The 20,237-nt window shown below is 46.3% G+C and overlaps 1 protein-coding gene across 1 annotated transcript in view; it reads right to left on the reverse strand.

Moving 5' to 3' along the window:
- Gp210 (nucleoporin 210) overlaps positions 1 to 20,237 on the reverse strand; it is a 137,151-nt gene that overhangs the window by 53,034 nt on the left and 63,880 nt on the right. Inside the window, 3 exon segments of the mRNA XM_077644311.1 lie at positions 16 to 258; positions 6,868 to 7,101; positions 12,300 to 12,809. Of these exon segments, the coding sequence (XP_077500437.1) occupies positions 16 to 258; positions 6,868 to 7,101; positions 12,300 to 12,809 (987 nt within the window).

The following is a 20,237-nucleotide window of genomic DNA, read 5'->3' on the forward strand; positions in this document are numbered from 1 at the left end:
GAGAGAAGCCCTTGCCTCGAGAGAAAGCTGGGCCACAGTGCGGTTTCCTCGCAGAAGGCGCAGCTGCAGTCGCCCTGGCCGCAACGCATGCACATGTGCCACACACAGACCATCGGGCGGAGCATCCCGTGTCAGGGGGGCTGCCAGAGACACCAGGCCAGGCTCCGAGGCTGCCCACCGCAGAGCGCGCAGCAGGTCGGCTGCCAGGCAGACCACGGCTGGACCCAAGCCGCCACTGGCCTGTATGTGCACTGGCACCTGTGTGGGAAAATATCGCCACAGTCAGAGTGCATTTATAATGAAATGATGGATATAATGAAGGAACAACAATTACCCTTGGAAGGTTGGTCAACACGGAGTATAACAACGATATGGCTAAAACGAAGTAATCACTGGGCCCCTTCAACTTCATTATAAAGAGGTTCAGCAGTACTATTATTCCCCACAAATGAGCTCATCTAATCTGCACGGGTGACATCTTTAGTGTTCCCGTAAGACCAGGAGTGGGTCTGATTGTCTAGATTGAGTGGGATGCAGATGATGCGAGCTTGTTCTTTAAGCTGCCATGTTTTTATTAACCTTAGTTGCCAACACAGTATTCACACTCGCCTGAATGCCAATTACAAACACTACAACATCTAGTGGCTACCACTTCCAGCAATGGGAGACGCACACGAGGCATTACCACAGATAATGAAGCACTCCTAACACAGGCATTGTGGGCTCTAGAACAGTGAGCTTCAATTGGAACACAAAAATTAGGGTCCTGAAAAGCCAGGGGTTCTCAATATTTTCAGCCTTGAGGTACCCCAGAGGTTTTCAAACAATGTTGGGGAACTCCGCATGTCTTGGCTTCCATCCTTTCTTGCCTCTTATAAGATGAAAGAAAAACAGCCCCCCTGAGAACAATAGCCAAATGTTGGCATTTACAAATAGTGGTTTTCTGGTTCGAAGCAAACAGTAATTTTGTTCGAATAATTTCGAAGTGAATATTTCGAATACTTCTAGCACACAAAAAAAAGGCTCAATGGCGCAACAGGCACTTTCAAAAGCATGTATTTCCCAAACACACAAGGCCACTACATGAAAAAAGGAGCAGAGAATGCACTGAAGCTTTGTCATACTCATTGAAGCCGTGTCGGTGCTCTGCAAAAATGGCGATCGGAATTTGGAGGAGCCAGCCTGTGGTGCCGAAGTATCTGAGGGAAGTGAAACCGACCGTATTTATGCGCATAATTTGCGCACCCTTATCACCCGGGTTTACAAAAAAAAAAATTTTTACTCACATATTTTACGCACCGCGCTGCGCTAGACCACCATCATGCACACGGGCTCTACCCTATGGCTCTACCCAGTAGCATTCGGCTATTCCGCATGTTTGTTCGGAAGGCTTTTTGAATCTTTTGTGCACTGGGCGTTCATGGTGGTGTCAGGGGCCGCTGTTACAATCGCCGTGGCATCGCCACTCGGAACGGCCAGCAGCGCTTCCAGGAAGGATCGGCAGCTGATAGAAGAGCCAACACCGCTATTTGTTTGGCTGATACATGTGACTCGACTGCCGGCTACGCTTTTCATGGTGGCTCTGACGGCTTGTGTTTGGTTGTTCGGTCGTGTCTTGCGATGGGATATCACAACTATACGGCAAGTCTCAAACTGCTTGTCAGTGCCTTATCACGGCGCGGAGAGGCGAAGCCAGTGAGAATAACTGCGCGTGCACAAGTTTATTTATTTTTATTTATTTATTTAACCATACTGCAGGCCAATGCTTTGGCCCTAGCAGGAGGGGCATTTTACAAAGAATGCAAAGTAAAAAGGCTACACAAACAAAAGAAAAATGTCCAGAAATTCAACACCAGTAAGTCTGGCAACAAATGAATACTTGACCACAATAAAATTTGGAACAAAACTATACAAGAAAGTTTGCCCATAGACGACAATCGTGTTGGCAAACTTGTGCGCACGTGGCTATTCTCGCTGGCTTCTCAGCTCCGTGCCGACAAGCAGTTTGGTCGACGCTTGTGCGGTACTGTTAAAGAATTGTGTGGTGTAGTAACTGATTATTGATTCACAGTTGCTTTCCCGGACGAAGTTGCAAAAGCAAACTTACGGAATCCGGAACTACCGAACAATTGCCTGGGCCGCAAGCGATGACGCTGTTTTAGCGTCTTATTCAGCTTCCTGCATGCACCTTCATGCCATCCCGCAAGGGGGGGGGGGGGTGCCACAATTCCATGGTGCAGCGCACCCGAACCGTTAATCTCAGTCGCAATCGCATAGCTGGTGTTCCCCATAATAGAACCGACATGAAAATGCAGCCTTGCGCCGTAGCATTCCATGGGGTGCGCTCGATGAGCAAAGTTTTACCGCTCTAAACAGCACTTGGCACTGAAACGTGCCAAAAAGCACAAAAGAAGTGTCCCTCCGATTATGGGCCCAATCATGCACTTGCGAGTCACAGAGGTTGTGTGACTGTTTTGGTCGAAAAGCGACAGTCACAGGCCAGTCACTCACTGCTCGATTTTCTAGAATTGCGACTGTGAGTTGCAAACCGCTGAACCAATCAGCGAGTGAGCCAAGCTTTCGGCAACGACGCCGACCGCAGACGCACTGGGCAACAAACTGAGCTGCTCCCTGGCTGCCATAGTCGTCACTAAGCCTAACCATTTCACATCAGCCAAAGCAGACGAAACTCTCGAAAGCGCACGAACAACGTCATTCCCGAGAGTTTTCGCTTCAAGTGAGAAGGCGACCCGCAGGTCACGCTTCCAAGTTTAAACAACGGTGTTGTCGAGCACCTGCCTGGTCGCATGCCCTTTGCCATGTTCGACACGAGGAGCTACATTAACAAATTGGGAAGACGACTCTGGGGAAGCCAGTCTAGAAATTTGCTCGCTGCTCGCACAATCGGCCTGCATCGCAATAAAACACCACCACTAGCTTCGTTGCACTTTTGACGGTGCAAATCGACCGATAACTTGCTGAAACCACGAAAAATCTGAGCGTCGCCAGTGGAGAGTCAGGTTGTCAAAATGGTGGGTCAATGCAGGCCGCACCTTGTGCGTCGCTCATCAACCGGTCATGGTACAAGTTTGAAAAAGTCGCTGGAAAGGGCTAGCTAATTTTCAAGTACAACAGTGGTTATCTGCTGCATGCAGAAGCATATAATTTGGATCAAATGCTCATGACAACACAATGTGGCGACTGAGCGAGATTACATGCAATGCTCGAAAGTTGTTGCAAGGCCTCTTTAATTCCAGGGAACAATTTCCAGGAGCACGTGCTTCCCAGGTAAAGGAATAGAGACACGAAATTTTTGCTGTGTTCTTTCTTTGGCATAAAGCAGAAGACATCAATATGCACGAATCACCTGCACCTGCTTTTTAAAAAAACAACAACTAAATTATTCTGTCATGTTGTTTCAGTTTCGGTTTGAACAGCTGCACTGCAGCTATGACTTCGCAGACACATTAAGACAACACTGAGGCCACGTAAAGTCTAAAAAATTACAATGTAATAGCTAGTTGTTCATTTATTGCCATTAAGGCCGATGAAAGAAGGCCAAGGTAATACCGTATATATTCGCATAATGAACCCACTTTCTTTCCAGAAAAGTTGACATCAGTTCGGAGAGAGTGTTCATTACGTGGGAAAGAAAAGTTTCAACAGACTTTTTTGGAAGGGTCGATATTTCATATCTTACCTCCGTCTGTCCTTCCATCATCAACAAATGCACCCAGTCAGCTGCGTGCGTGTCGCTGGTGTTTAGCATCGTTCACTTTGGAGCCATCTGGCAATTTGGCCGGACAATCGCGTCGAGATAACGCAAACATGCTGAACACTGGCCCTGAAGGTCAGGCGTGTGTTCTTTACGCAAGGTTAAGGGGGGACACGGGTCTTCTGAGACAAAAACTCGCGAAAATATCAATTTTTCAATTTTTGTCATATTCAGATTCGCGAGGTTCTTTTCCACCGACAAGTGAAGTTTGGAGCCCGAGACTCGCGTAGTTTTTGGGAAACTGCCCGATGAATGTGCCGCCGTGGCGCAGAAACTCTCGAGGATGCACCAAAATACACCAATTTTCTATGCCGCGCAATTCAAAACCATCTGCCATAATGCCCTCTTTCCGGTCTCATTTCATAGTGGAGCTCGCCGGCTTTCTTTCGCGCAAATGTGGCAGCCACTGCACCTGTTTAAAGCCGTGAAAAACTAAAAAAATAAAAGCGAAGATGCTACCTCGTGATTGGCTGCCTTGAACCACGCGGCAAAGTCAGCACTCTTTATTGGCTAGTTTGAATTTCCTGCAATTTTCTGTAGCGTTGGGGTGCTACGATTTTGAACAATTTATCAGCGTGAGCAATCGCAAAGTTGAAGCGGGGAGCTTGCAACATCGATAAATGTATAAAAAATAGGCAGCAGGGCAAAAAACTATGGTCTGTGGTGGTCGGCGCCAATGACAACAGGCAATAGCGCAGCGTACGTGGAGACAGATACCAAACCGTCGCGTCGGCGTGCAGTAGGGCGAAGTTAGTAATCTGCAGCACCAACCACGGTTCCCTGCAGCTTTCATCGGCGCGCTTACCGCGAGTGATTCAAGAGAAAAAGCTGACAGTATGGCCGCCAGTTTCTCGGTGGCATCTGCGCGAGCGAGCGGCGCAAACAGGAAGCTTTCAACCGTGTGCGATGACGCGAGTCGGGTGACACCGTGCTGGGCTGACAGGCTGACAGCGGGGGTGACTGTTGATAACATTAGCTGATGTTATCTCGGACACGAAGGACCGCGTGACGGACTTCGAGCAGAGATGCAATGAATTTGTTTATTTTTCTGTAAAGTAACAGCATATTTGCAATCACCTTGGAAAACTAGAGAGGACTGTGCAGTTTTATCAAGATTCAATCGAAAACAAAAATGTTAATGCAGTCAAGAAGAGGACTTGCTCTCAAGGAAGGTGTCAGCACACAAATGCGCATCTCAAAACAGGCAGCAGGCATGGTGAAAGGGCCGGATGGTTGAAAAATGCCACTCGGATGACATGCCTGAGGCTTGTTAGCAATTTCCACGTGCAAAAATGCCATTATTTTTATCATCTCCCATGAAATTGAGTTTTTTTTATTTTTTGTAGTTTTCTCAAAATGAGAATTTTGGACTCCAAGTTAGCAAATCCAATATCTCAACATCTATTGAGGATAGAGCAATATTTTTTTCACCATGAAGTCAGATATGTGTGGCACACAGTGTTGCAAGTAGATTTCTTAATTTTCTCTTTTAAATTTTCTAGAATGGTATTTTGTACTATCACTGTGTTGGCATGCTTTGACCACAGAAATTAAATCTGCAATAAAATAAAAAATAATCATCCAATCAAAAAAACTGATTGCAACATTATGTTCCTTATTCCTTCTAGTATCTAGCAATGTATAAAAAGTAAGGTTTTGTTGAGCCATTATTTTCCTATTGTTTTTGCAAACTTTAGTGCATTATTTGTAATTATCTTAAGAACTAATTGGTCTACACAAAAAATAACAGTATTTTTGGAATCTGCACAAAAACTGCATAAGCATGCAAAGTTTTATTAATTTTGGTTGGAAATTAAGGAAAATGGTTTTAAGACCAGTCCCCCTTCTTAAAAGAAACACACAGGATGCTAGGTAACGTGAATGACTATGCCTTAGCTTACAGCACACAAGGTCTTAGCGATCTGCCCACAGTGCGGGGCAGTGCGTAACAGTTCGTCAACGAATGCCAGTGGAGGCTGAAGTTATACCCCTGTACACGGGCATTTCAATGGCTCTCGAACCGATAGCCTATCGGCTCAAATGCGATCGAGCACTTGATTTCGAGGGCCTTCGAGCGCTGCCCAAGGTTGCTAGCTTTGCTTCGAGCGGCGCCAAGCGTACTTTCGTGCACGATACATTCATGGTACAAAAGCATGAACAAACATTATTCGCCTAAACTTTAATGCAAGCAGTCTGTACAATAATTTTAAAATGGTATCAGACTGGTTTTAAGCGCATTAATTTTGCGTTGCGGTCTATGCGTTGCTTGCGTACATAGCGTTGACAATATGCCGGCGCCCTGCCCGCCCGCTTCACAGCGATAACAGCTTCGTCGCTAATCCCTCAAAGCAATATCGTGTTCTAAATTGTTGTATTCGTCTTTGATTTTCCCATTCTTACCCTCGCATAAGGTTTCAAGAGACGAATAGCTTTTGTTTTTCAGATATCAGGGCGATTTTCCAGGGGTTAAGCCTGACGAAGCAACACTCCGACGCAGTTGGACTGGCTTGGTTTTGGCTCGTCTTGTATTAGAATGGCTACAGCAGTGTCTGCATCTGTCCGTCGCGTATGCGCAATTAAAAGGGTTTTAAACGACATGCGCGTATGCGTGTATTTAAGCATTTCGTATACATTTATCAAATATTCTTGTTATTTTTGTAAAATCTAAAGTAGCGATTGTGGCGCCACACAAGCGTAGCGTGAGACACGAGAACCATTTCAATGGTCATTGAGATTTGCCGTGTAGCAGCGACACAACTCCTTCGAGTTCAATAGTGATTGAGAATCTCGAAGACCCTCGACTCGATTGGCATTGAAACTGGCCGTGTGACAGGGGTATTAAGTACACTGCCATGCACTTCAAAAATGGTGGCAACTCATCCTTTCAGTAACGTCGAGTTAGAAGCAACTGATTACAAGATTTTTTAAATACAATTTTTTCAGTGATACATAAATGCATTTTTTGCCTTTGGACAAACGTCAACATATCTGGAAGCAGCCAGAGAAATAAATTTCTAGTGAGAACAATAATTTCATAAAGTTGTCTTGCAAAAGCACCACCCATGGGTTCTCCCGGGGGCCTCTGTGGTCACCTGAGATCCCTGAACAATCTTGCGCAGAGGGCAGTGAAGCTCCAGCTTCCCAATAGACACCACATGCACCGATGTCTCGTCCCGACCGCCGGTCGCAGCTGCAGCCCACACGCGGCCCTGGCATGGTGGGCCCTTGGCTCGCACCAGGCCAGTTGCAGAGACGGACAGGCAGGGCATATCTTCGGACAGGCCAAACTCGACGGCAACACCGGAAGGGCCACCCGACCAGCCGAGCTGCGCAAACAGCATCAAGATTACACACAGACTGCTCCACCCATAGGGAGACAAAGCAAAGCACAAAACACGCTCCAGAAGATACGAATGAAAACTATCAGAGGTTATGACACCATAATCCTTGCAAGAGCCGTTATGTGCATGCACGTGCATGGAAAGAGAGATTGCACCTCTGCACATGCAGGTTTCTTCTAAAAAACCTTTCAAATAAACAGTAGCACGAGTCTTTTTCTACACCTGTCCGCAACAATCCAAAGAGCAAGTAGTTTCACACTGCCACATATCCAATGGAAAGCTCTAAATCTGCACATTGCTTACAAGTGCAATGCATAGGCCGTTGTGGAAGTGAGCGTAAAAGGGTCTAGGTGTCTGCAGAGCCAGCTGAACTTTTAACAGAAGCAAAGTCCACTGAAGCACTACGGTTCCAAGGTCTGTGTTTCCAGTTTGTGTCACAACTCAAGCTGCCATAATAAGCCTCACCTGATCACTAAAAATGCCAGAAGCAGATGTCAATTTGGCTGCAACTGTGAGCAGCGGGAGGATGTCACTGCATTGTGGTTGCCACAGCAAAATGTCCAGCGGCACAATTGCTCTTTGCCAAGAAATGGAACGCGACCAATGCGGCAGAAGAAAAATTCAGCTGCGCATTGAATTCCAGTTGTAAAGCAGTAATCAAAAGCTGCCTCCTTTACCCAGTATAGTTTAAGAAATGGGAACAGTGGTTCAGATACTACTCTTTTTTGCACAGTAAAGGCCAGAGGTGTACTTAAAAAAGTTAATAGTGTATGTAACTATGCATGGCTTTGCAGTGATAGAGGGCGACATGCCAATCACTAATAGGCAGCAAGGTTGTATGGAGAACGCAACGTTTTACTTTACATTGCGGGGGAAACGGAATGAAGGAGAAAATTTTTGGTGTGCCCTCACTCACTGCACAATGCGTGCTCACTGCCGTGCAGAACTATCAAGACGCCGCACAGTCTGCAACATCGCTTAAGGTGAGTTACTGCTGTGATCGGACGGTTGTACAGACAGTAATTGAGGTTTTTCATTCCTTTCACGCAGAGATTGCATGAACTGCGAGATGCCACTGTTAGGTTTTTCATTTTCCTGCAGCAAATCAATAAAAGGAATCAGCTAAAAAAAATCTTGCTGTGTTTCTCTTCATGTACGCATTGGGAGACATCACAGACAAAGCTTTCAGAGGTTTGCCATGGTGCGAAGCACACGCCCACTGACGCCTGAAAACTAACTCGTCAGCTAACTCGAGAGCTGAACGCAGAGCCACAGCACAGCAGCTATCAAAACCACAAGGACCATAACCATAAGCATTGCAATAAAAACAAGCCGAATTTGTAGTCCATCCAATTTGTTATGGGCAAAATGAGACTAAGCAAAAGCCCTGTATGTAATTTCCAGTTCACGTGTGGAAAAATGCAGTAACACCTACAAGTTCACTCCGAAGCGAGAGGCTCCGCTTCAGAGCGCACTCCCATGTTGGCTGTTATCTCATCTGCATCTGCTATGGAGTGTACGCTATGAGTGTGACGTCACCGCCCCATTTCTTCGACAGTTTTCACTGCATCCGAACCACCACATCCACTTTCGGCGTTTTGACCAATCAGGTGTGGCTGCTGTGGCCAGTTGTGGCGGTTTTGATTATGACAGAAACTGTAAATAAGGACTCAGATGTGTAGCTTTTTCACCACTGAAGTAATGCCATGTAATCATTAGCTGTACAGGTGCGGCTAAAATAACATGAAGCATGCTTGGGCGTATGAACTTTCCGCATGCATTCCGTGGATGAAAGATGACGGTTCCTCAGGAGTATGCCCAACCACACCAGCAACATTGGATAGCGTATGTACAAAGTATGTCCTCATGTTTAGCTAGGTCACTTGTGATAAGTCTTTCATCACCAAAGCATGTTCCAAATTACGCCAACAACTATACAGGTATGCACAAACTTGCATTCATATTTTAAAAAACCCAGGCAGAGAGCACAAGAACTGCAATCTATAATCAACTACAAAAAATTTTTTACAACTTGCACTAAGCAAGACTGTGATATGACTCCAAGTTTAATAGAGCAGGCATTTTCAAACTTTGTCTCAAGGAATCCCAACAGCCTTCAATATCTGCCAAGGAAGCCTTCACCCCCAATCACAAGTGTCACAATCGGTCGGTTTTGTTCGTGAATACACCTTTTGGGCTTTTAAGAGCGTGAGCTCTTATTCATCACGTTTCTCGATTTCTTGGGGTCTGCTACCACCTCCCTTCAGCGTGAAATTTTCTAAGCCCGAGGAATTCAAGATGGCGGCCCCCATTGTAAATCGATATAGCAACCGAATTGGTCATTGATTGGTGACGTCACTGATTTTGTGAGGTCATAATTAACTGGTCATGTGACTATGCTTAATCGCTTATAACTCAGTAATTAATGAGACCATCATAAAACGAATTAGATATTTGGAATCCTCTAGATGAGTAGAACACGAGCAATATTAACTAATGAAGTTAATATTTTCTTTGGTTAGGTTTAAGTTTATTTGCTTATAATTAAATAACCACTGACATCATTATTTAACTAATGGCATATTCGTAACGGGCTCTATGAGTAGAACATGTTAACACCATATAGCCTAATTAGGTTAATATTTAGTTATGCTTAGGCTCAGCATGGCTGCCGTGACGCCAGCACTCAGCAGCTCACAATTTCATACTTCATGGCGACTGGCACCTACCACCTTGAGGTAAAAAAAAAAAAAAATGGCCCTCCAAAGTGTAAAAAAAAAAACCTTTTCAGCCCAAACTGGTCAAAAATATCAGACGTCAAGGCGATAGAACTCCGCTCGCCGTGAGGTATAGAAAAGTAGCCTAATCACGTGGTAATACATCACATGAAATATAGATTTCGCTACCAAACAGCTAACGCTCATTACTTCAGCACCTTCCAGGTGGTGGCAGCATATATTTTGTTGTTTTATTCACTTTTGTAATAATTTTTTCTTCCTATCAGCAATCGCCGTATTTACTCGTGTAATTTGTACCTTTGCACCTGTGCATAATTTGGGCACTTCCAACATTTCACCCGGATTTAAAAAAAAAAACTTGTACTCTTATATTTTGCGCACTCTGCTCCAGACCATTAGCATTGTACAGTCAGCATCATCCTTGTGTAATGCACTCAAGCAGTGTGCACCATGCAGCCAAAAGTGAAATTAGAAAGCAGTCCTTGGTTTGCAGGCAAATTGCTTGCGCACACCTTGCTTGCAGGTTCAAGTGGCTCGACTTCAGCGAAACTGTAGCTTTTAAATGTAAGGCACTTTAAAGGTGAGATTTACGCAAGTAAATCAGGTAGTCTTTTATTCAATGCCCATCTCTCACCGATGCCCAGGTCTCTAAACCCAAGACAAGGAGGCAGAAAACTAGCCGCAAGACAAAATGCCCCGCATTCACACGTTAGCCCGTCTTCAATATTATTTGGCTCCAAATGTTAACCTCGCGATCGAAGTACATCACCACTACGCCGCCAGTACAACACCGTGGCCAGACAATCATTACTACAGCCGAAAAAATAATTTACAGTCATTTTTAGAAAGTGACATATGGGACCGCAGTTTCAATTTACTAGATGCGAGTTTTTACTATATCCGAGTCTATTATAGCGGGTTCTTCTACATCAGTTATTTCTAATTCACCTCCTAACCAGGCAGGTTTCTGCCGTATGTTCACAAATACAAGAACCCCATGCAGCATTGAAGAAGCGTAGCTTGTTAGGCCAGTTATGCATGAGTTACAGAAAAAAAGAAACAGCAGAAAAGAACGCATTCATACGAAGAATAAGTATTTACACGATTGTAAGTCGATCTATTTTTCAAAATATGAAAATTCAGTGTGTGTGTGTGTGTGTGTGTGGGGGGGGGGGGGGTCGACTTAAAATCGAAGCCAAAGCATTGCACCATAAATAAAGGAAAGACAAACGCGATATCAGGCATGCTACAGCATGGTTGCATTTTTGCTGCGTGGCTTCGTCGTATCGCTCTTGGTGCTGGCCTTGAGCAGCTGCTATGTCAACGCGCAGAACCGGCATCCGCACCCCGCGTGTGGTGGCCGATGGTGGCTGTCGATGAACAGCAAACCAGATACAATCATGTAAATACGGTAGACAAAAGATGATGCTGTCGTTGTCCTGCCCAATTTCTCTTCTTGTGAATGCGTCCTCTTCTGCTGGATTTTTTCTATAACCCATGCATCATCATGGCAGCACAAGAAGCACAGTCGACAAGACCAAAACAAAGACAAGTTTTGAGTGTACAAACATGCTGACAGTGTGACATCGGCATGGTTGGCGGTGCCTGCCAAGCCACCATTGCCCTGCAAAGTAGTGTGTCACATGAAGTACAGAGCGGAGGTACCAGGTGTGCACTGCAACATGAAGAACTCAATATTCAAATGTCCCAGTTTGAGGCAATAAGGATTCATATACAAATTGGTAAATTGTGGGGCTTATTGTCCCAAAGCAACACATGGACTATGAGGGACACCGTAGTAGAGGTTTCCAGATAAGTTTCGACAACTTTGGGGTTCTGTAACATGCGCTGACATCGCACAGCGCATAGAAAAATTGAAAAAAAAAATGAAAATTGGTTTCTGAGGAAAGGAAATGGCTCAGTATCTGTTGCACATATTGGTGGACACCTGAACCGTGCCTTAAGGGAAGGGATAAAGATTTTTACATGGGCACATTTCGAGTTTTGCCACCATCAAAATGCAGCCGCTGCAGTCAGGATTGAAACCAAGACTTCTGGATAGTAGCCTAATGCGCTAATAACTGAGCCACTGGGGCATTCAAAAGTACACGCCAGATGGCAAACAGCCATCTACTGTGGGGCTAGACATCTGCTCAATTCCTTTGCACACATCTCACGGAAAGAAGGGTGAGGGCAAAGGCAGGGAACCACTGAGTGGACCTGTCAAAAGCTGCAGTGACACTACACTGTGCAGCCAGTGCACTCCACATCACCGGTGCAATTCTCTCATGACATAATTGCTTCTCTCAACATGCAGCCCCAAGTGTGCAACACTGCCATTACAGTGAAAAAAAAATCTGGCCCACGCTGTTTCCACCCTTGCAGCTCCAGTGGAGTTACCCTCTCTCCAGTGAGGACAGAGTCCCCGAAAGGAGCATGCCTCACCTGGTAAGTGGCACCCACTGCCAATGTGAGGTTCCTGGGCTCCAGGCGTAGCGGGGCGAACACATGCACGGTGGCCACAGGACTGGCCAGCTCGGGCAGGCCTCCAACCACAAATCGCGCTGTGCCGCTTCCCAGGGCTATGCCGCGGACAGCAAAGCGGTCGCCACCCAACGGCCGCAGGGCCAGGGGTCCCGTCGCCTCACCCACCAGGGGCAGTGGACTGAGTGCCTCGCCCCGGGCATCGTCCAGCCACACACGGGCCTCCAGCTCTTCGCCCAGCTGCACCTGGGAGCCCACGGCCAGCTGCACGTGGGCGGGCCACACGACGTCCACATGCAGCGGCAGCGCGGGGGCCCCCGGCAGGCAGCGGTCGTGCAGTTGCAGCTCGAGGTGGCCTTCCCCCAGGCCATGCACCTGCACCTGCCGGCCCTGGAGCGCCAGTTTGGCCACGGACCCTCCGTCTCCTTCCAGTGCAAAGTGGCCCGAGCCGTCCAGCACAGTCACGTCCAGCTGCGGCAGTGGCCACCCACCCCCCCTTGATGTCCGACGGCACACTTGGCTGATGAAAAAATGCCGACTGTATTGTTTATAAGGATGTGACAGTGGACAAATGGATACCACTCAGGCATATATAGTAAGTCAACAGTATTACCTTGAGTGTCTGAGCAAGGCGAGAATACAAGGAGACAGAGCATGGAGTTGTTCTTCGCTAGGTCAATGCCCGAGCCTGCCTTGCTCACAACATATGGCGCCAGTACCTGCTACCTACTTTACAAAACGAAATACACATTCAAGGGGACCCATTGCTGGAAGAGGATACCATCTCCTACAGAGGAAGATTTGCATGCAGACATGCACAAGCAAAATAGAACAGTCCGCTGATCATGATCACAGTTAATTTTTTGCAAAGTAAAAAAAGGTTTTGTTCTTACGATGTTATGACTTAATCCATATTATCACTCACATCCTCAAGTTGAATTCAACCCAACAACTACAGTGCCAGAGAAGGAACTACTTTGATCTCAAAGTCCTTCAAAGACGTTTCAATACGCACACACTCAAATGCTTGCCATGCTAGCTCGGCGAGGCGCTATCATGCAATTATTGAAATAACCTGGCTTCACAGTGATGAACCCATTAAAAGAGTTTTGCAGCTCCCAAGGTTTCTTCACAGATCCCTGGGAGCCCTCATACCACTCCCGGCACAATGGCTCTGTGATGCGCCACTGCCCTGTGATGGCAGGTGCCACCATCGGTGGGGCTTTTAAGATCCAGCAAGCTCTTCCTGAGCAACCTCTCGCAACCAATGATTAATTTAACTGCCACCTACCATGGTGGGCAGTGTGCTCACAATCCACTCCACAAGGTCACGGGACTTAGGTGGCCCACATAGGTTGCTTCTCTGGGAATTTTCGTCCACTCATTCTCTTCAGGGCTTCGCTTCTTTTACCCTTCATGCCACTTTCTCCGTGACATGTCCCCTTATAATGCTCACACATGAATCATAAACTAATGTTACGGAGTTGTGGGAGCTGTCAGATTTGGACACTTGCACATGTTCGGGAGATGCTCTGGAATGCTGTGCTCATGATGAGGTGCTACTGGCTCTTGCTCTATCAGTTACTTTCGTAGAATGTCACTGAGAAAGTGGCTCTGTTCATAATTAGTCATCTTTTACTCACATTGGCCAAATCAGTTCTAATTCTCTCTTCCAAACGGTGCCACAAGCCAATATATAGGTGTTCATTGGAGTGTACCATAGTAGCACATACTCAGTCTGGTAGGTAGAGTCTAACATCTTGAAGCAGTATGTGGAAGCACAAAGGTCACAGTAGCACAGGGCTATTAATTTTGGCGACCTGGGGTTCTCTAACCTGCATTGCTGCAGCACTACATATGGACATTTTTGCTTTCACCTCCAAAGAAATGCAATCACCACGACCAGGATTCAATCTTGCAGCAGTGGGCTCAGCAGGCTCACGCTATCAGTGTACTTGAGACAGAACAATATCGCCTACAAAGACGAACGCAATGGAAGAACAACACAGGCTAGTGCTTGTCTTCCGTCCTCCTTCCGTTGTGCTTGTCTTTGTAGGCATTATTGTTTCTTGTCTAGAGTACTATGCCCCGTCTAGCACAAATTAAGTTCTCCTAAATCCTCCGTCACTGGAGCAGCTTAGAGGAGCTCAATTTTTTTACCCTGAAGAACAGTAAAATCTTGCTAATTCCAAATGCATGTGGACACCAAAAAGTGAGAGGAAAAGACAGTATACAGTTAAAACTGGATGTAATGAACCCCCATATAGTGAATTCCTCTATGCAAGTTTTTTAATTCCAAAATGCCATCCCCATTGGAGTGCGTGTATTTGAGACCTCCATGTAACAAATGCTCAGCGGCAGCTGACCTTGACATAACGAACTCGCTCAGCCAACCATCTGTTAGCTTGTGCCGAGTTATGAAATTTGGGAGAAAAGTTTCACGACAATAAAGCAGGAATTGAGATGAGAGGAATGCCAACGATCGCAACAAGCGACCGCAGTTGAGTCAATGTGTCGTGCTCTAGCGCCGCCAGCACATCTCCGTTGCTCTCGCTTTTGGAACGCCATACCACGTGGCACTACAACAGTTCATGCTCAAAAACAGCAAAAAAATGATATGGCACAGCAAAAACGAAACGGTACAAGCCGTGCACGCCCATCGCTGCCGCACGGTACATTGCTTGTGTGATTCTGCTGTCGGTAGCTCTCTCGCGTCAGGACTCTGGAGCGGGGACAGCGGAGAGTGCCAGCAGAGCAAGGCGAAGAGTCCATTTCCTGGGGGCAACACCGGTGGGCAGGCCAAGAGAGGGAACATGTGGAAAGAGGCGTGTGCCTCCGCGGCCGGTCTACGGCAGCGGCACGACCACGCGTGCTCTCCTCTAGCTCGACCGGTGCCCCACCTCTCCCACTCTCCCCACCCCACTTGTAGCGGCATCGAGTGAGCCGCGGCATAAGTGGCAGCGGTTGCTGCAGCAGTCGCACTATCAGTACGATCACAGAACATTTATCACTGTTTATGACTTCAAGTAATGGGGTATTCTGTTAACATTTTCGAGGTGATTTCACCTACATTTATTTCTTATTTTGGTTTCTGTTCTGCATTTTCCTTTCGGGTCTTCTTGCAAAAACTGCATGTAACGAAAACCTGGATGTAACGAAAAATCCCGGACTTTTTCAACTTCGTTAAATCCAGGTTTTACTGTACTGCGATCAGAAAGTAGTGGGGTTGGAGGGTTACCCTATTGTACTGTTTAAAATAAACTGATCATGCCCTGATTTTCCACATCAGTCGTGGCTGCAACCTATCCTACATGCGTTCACCTACAGGTAGCGCCAGGCATGTGTACAGAATGGTGACACGACCATAGACAGGATTTCGCATCAGTTTCAAGGGAGGTCGCAGATAAGCCTCTCTCTGTAAAATGATTAGATGCGCATGCCCGATCCAGGCTTCCTAGTAGCCACTGCTGAAAACACTAAGAAAGAGCCCCTCACCTCTGCTCTTGCGCACTACTTTTGCCCTATCCACGTCTCCTCCTAAAAGGCAGCGCCGAAAAAAGGTTGTGTGTCCAGGCTGCCCAGGTGCAGCATCACGTAGTTCAAACTATCAGTGGCAAAATCAAGTCGTATTTGTATTAGCCAGCTGCTTCGTGCACAGACAAAATGGAGTATGAAAATGACATTAGGGTGTTGCTGGTATATTTTCATCAGCATCACAAAATGGCAGTGCTGTTTTTGTTGTGCGTTGATACGATCATATGGCCTACAGCAGGAAACACTGGTAGGCCTCCCGAGCATCTGAAGTGTACCGACAGCAATGTTCCCACCTGGGCTTGAGCCAACATCGAAGTGTCGGTTACAGACTCGCCGAGTTCACTTCAATGCTGGATTAAAAAGAAAAACAAGTGATCTTGTGTATGGAAGCAGTCGGGCTGCCTTACGTGCATTTGATGCTCCTGAAACCCACATGTGTGAGTGGTGCAAGATGAAAGAAAAAATTTTCATCAGAAGTCTGCTCAGGAGGGCTTCAATGGACCAAAGAAAGGCCGGCTTCCAGAAACACCAAACAGCGCCTCAATGCACGACTTTGTGGAATGTGTGAAGGATGCATAGCGCCCAATCCCATCTGCCACAGTCAACAAGAGTGTGCGGCATTTCACGGCACTGAGGAATAAAGGCTTTGCACCGTTGTGAGCAACAAGGAGGCCTGTGACGGTGACGATGACAATTTTGCCAGCCAGATGGGAAAGGCGAGTGAGGAGCTGTTTACTTCGTGACATCAAAACAGTTGCAATAAGGACTGGCTGTCGAAGCATGATGATGGATTTTACCGATGAAATGCCTAATGACAACACTATTCGGTTCCTAGACTTAATGCTAACGTTTAACGAAGGCCACATCTGCTGAAGTTTCTCACCCCGAACTAAGAAAGCGCTATCGCCATATGTTTCATCGCACTCCAAGCTGATAAAAATAGCCATAGCTAGCCTTTGCCTAAGCAAAGCCTTGCAGTATGAGCTGCCCACATGCAGTGAATGGCAGCTTTCACCAGCAAGTCCTGCGCCTAAGTGATGCGGGTTATCCGGCTGACGTGCTGACTGCAGTTGGCGAGTCGATGATGCAGAAAATTAAGAAACAGAACACACAAGATTCGGGAAACGTTAGACTGGAGAGGAAGAAAGTTTAAGTAGTGCCCTATCTTCACAGTGTCTCGCTTAACCTGAAGAAAGCAGCAGAACGGCAAGACACGACGGCAGTCTTCTCTGCACTTTGTAAGCTGTCTGGTTTATGATAAAGAATCGTGAAGGCCAGTGAGAGGAAGATGCCCAAGGGCTGCACTGCGAAGCATGCCAACAGGTGCATTGCTTGTTCGACTCGTGTCGTTTACAAGATACCCCTGTCACGTAGTAGGGTGTACACAGGCCAAACTGGCAGATGTGTAAATGACCGGACACACAAACATAACAATTCCCTAAAAAATCTGTCTGATCAAAATAATCTCCCACGTCACTGCAGGAGTTGTAAAACTGTGTTCTGGCTTTTACCAGCATTTCAGTCATTGGAAAAGGAAAAAACAGGGAGGAGAAGGAAGTCCTGGAGGCCTGCCACATTAGGCTGCAAGGCAGTGAGTGACACGTGCGTCATCGCACCATCTTTGCTACTCACGAACAAGGAATTTAATTTCCTAAGCAGAAGTGTGCGTGGGTGAGGTTGATAGGCAAAGTAGTTGTCTTCTGTTGCTTGCCAGTACTTGAACATGTATGCTTTCTTCGGTGACTCGCCGCATCTGTGTTTTTTAGCGCATCTGATACGCATGCGTGTTTTGGTCAACTAGGTTGGCCATCTATTGATTAAACCTCAGTTGTTAGTCCAGCGCTGTCCTGTGTTCTTCATCTCCTGGTGTTCTCGGACTTTTGCTGGTTATACATGAACTTTGATGGCACAAGGGCAAATTAGGCCAAAGAACACCATGGCATGGAGTATTTTTTTTTTCCATTTCCCAAGTGCTTCACATCGGATAACCAGAGAATCAGGCCAGGGGAAAGCTTGCACCCACTGTATCACCGGTGGGTACCCTGCGGCACTGGGGATTGAACCCTGATCCTCCTGGGTTGCATCTATCCAAGATCATAAGTGCAAGAAAATAGCAATGCTCTTCGAAGCAAAGACTGATCAAAACGCTTCGTTTTCTCACTGTGGTACCTAAAATTACAGGCGTTTAACCACTTATCTAATGTCATCAGTTGAAGAGTGCAACCAATAATGTACCATATGCTTTGAAGTTCGTTTCCAGCGACTCCACAACTACGAAAGCCAATGCCAACAGAGCGCTTGCCTCAGTCATGTTCGTTGTTCTATATTCTCATCTCCTTCGTCACCTTCGCATTTCAGGCCTTCCATCCAGCGGGCGCACCACAGTTCCCGCCACGGCACGTTCACATCTGGGCTTTGCATCAACACGTGCGCTCATCAGTGACATGCCCAACTGTGCAGCCATCGAAGGCAGAGTTTGTGGATGCGGCCACCACAGAGTGTGCAATATGCGTGCCGACATACAGAGCAATATGATCGCGTGGAGGTATCAGAGTACACATATGACTATCGACTGCTTTATCCAGCAGCTTATTTTTCTGAACTCTTTAAATACGAAAATATTAATAATTTCCTAATACTTCTATTCACTTCGAAGCCCAAATCGAATTGCCAAGGAAATGTCATTGTTATAACCAATAATTGCTATAACTGTGTTCGCTAAAAAAAAAAAAGACCAGATAAAGAATCAAACATTTTATTCTAGCTTGTAGTTTTTCACCGATTCAGGGAAAAGATATAGTTTGTTTAGTTCATCTGCTTCACAGAGAGCTCACCTACAATTTTATCAAGAGCATCCAGTTGCTCCTTGTGGTCCAGTGCAAAGGAAGAATCGAAGAGCTCTAATACTCTCTCTTTGTATGAATCAATGTGGTCGATACATCTCGAGAGGTGAAGGGGTCTCACATGAAGCAAAATGTGCCTGGCATGCGGTCTGCCATGGACACCGCATTTTGATCAGAATCCCACTTTAACGAAATAGTGTTAAAGGCCCCATTCCCCAGAAAATCCGGTGCTGGCATCAACGTGAACATTGTCAGCGTTGAGCAAAAAATCATGGGCATGATACTGGCAGGTGCTCCCCACAGAGCAACCTAGGAGGCAGATGGGCCACCTCAGTCACGTGACCTTGAGCGTCATCACAACCTGCCCACCGGATAGTGAGCAAACTGCCCAACGTGGCAGGTGGCAGTTAAATTAGTGATTGGTTACGGATTAATGATTGGTCGCTCTGGAAGAGCAACCTGGGTCGCACAAGGCCCACCACTGGGAGCACCTGCCATCGCAAGACAGTGGCGCACCACTTATGCGCTGCACCACTGTGCCAGGAGGGGTACGAGGAGTCTGTGCGATCCCTGAATGTAAAGTAGAGAATGACCTTCTGCACATAAGGGAATTAGCTCATTATGCTATCACGTCATACCCTTAACACGGAGCTTAAGTGTCCCCTACAATTTTCTTTTCCCTCTGAATCTAGATCATAGCAGCCGGTTTTAATTGTTATAACCATTAATGTGGGAATGAGACATTGTAACACATGGTTATTTTACAAAGGGACACCTAGGAAATTTGAGAGTGCCGCAGCTGTCCATTGCTACAGGCGAATGGTGAGTTGGGCGAGTTGGATGTAGTTCATTTTGGCGGTAAATTCAGCGTGGAGGGATGAAGGACACAGAAAGGGAAGAAAACAAGCGCTGGAGCCCGATGAAAAAGAAATCTGTTGAAGAATGGGGCTCCAGCGCTTGTTTTGTTCACTTTCTGTGTCCTTCGTCCCTCCGCGCTGAATTTACCGCCAAAATGAGCTACAGGCGATATTGTAACCGGTATTGTTGTAAGTGGGCTTGACTGTACTGCGTTGTTTGCTTAGATGTTTGAATATTTGCACAATCCGAGAAAGAATCAATTCTATGTCTATGTATGGATATGTTGATGCCTGCCCAGCAGCACAAAATGCATGTCTTGCCAAGGAAACTGCACTGAAAAATCATTTTTCATTCGATTCAATCCAAAAAGGGCTCTGTGGTTTCGTGTTCAAGTGTAACCTAGCCTCACACCCTAAAAACTTGTCATCTGCGAAGTCAACCGATGATGACGACACACATAATTCATTTTCTGGCCTTTTCTGGCTTACAAATGCTCGATATTCAGCAAAAGTACCGTAAGAACCGGAACATTGGTTGAACTTTTTTTCAAAAAACCATGGCGAAAAGTAGACCCCCGCCTTATATACTGGTCATTGGAAGAAAAACTAAGGAAGTCTTGAAACAATGGGTGGCTCAAGTCAACAGCCTTTATCACAATCACCAT

This window comes from Amblyomma americanum, chromosome 11, assembly GCF_052857255.1.
Source record: "Amblyomma americanum isolate KBUSLIRL-KWMA chromosome 11, ASM5285725v1, whole genome shotgun sequence".
NCBI classification, from domain to species: Eukaryota; Metazoa; Arthropoda; class Arachnida; order Ixodida; family Ixodidae; genus Amblyomma; species Amblyomma americanum.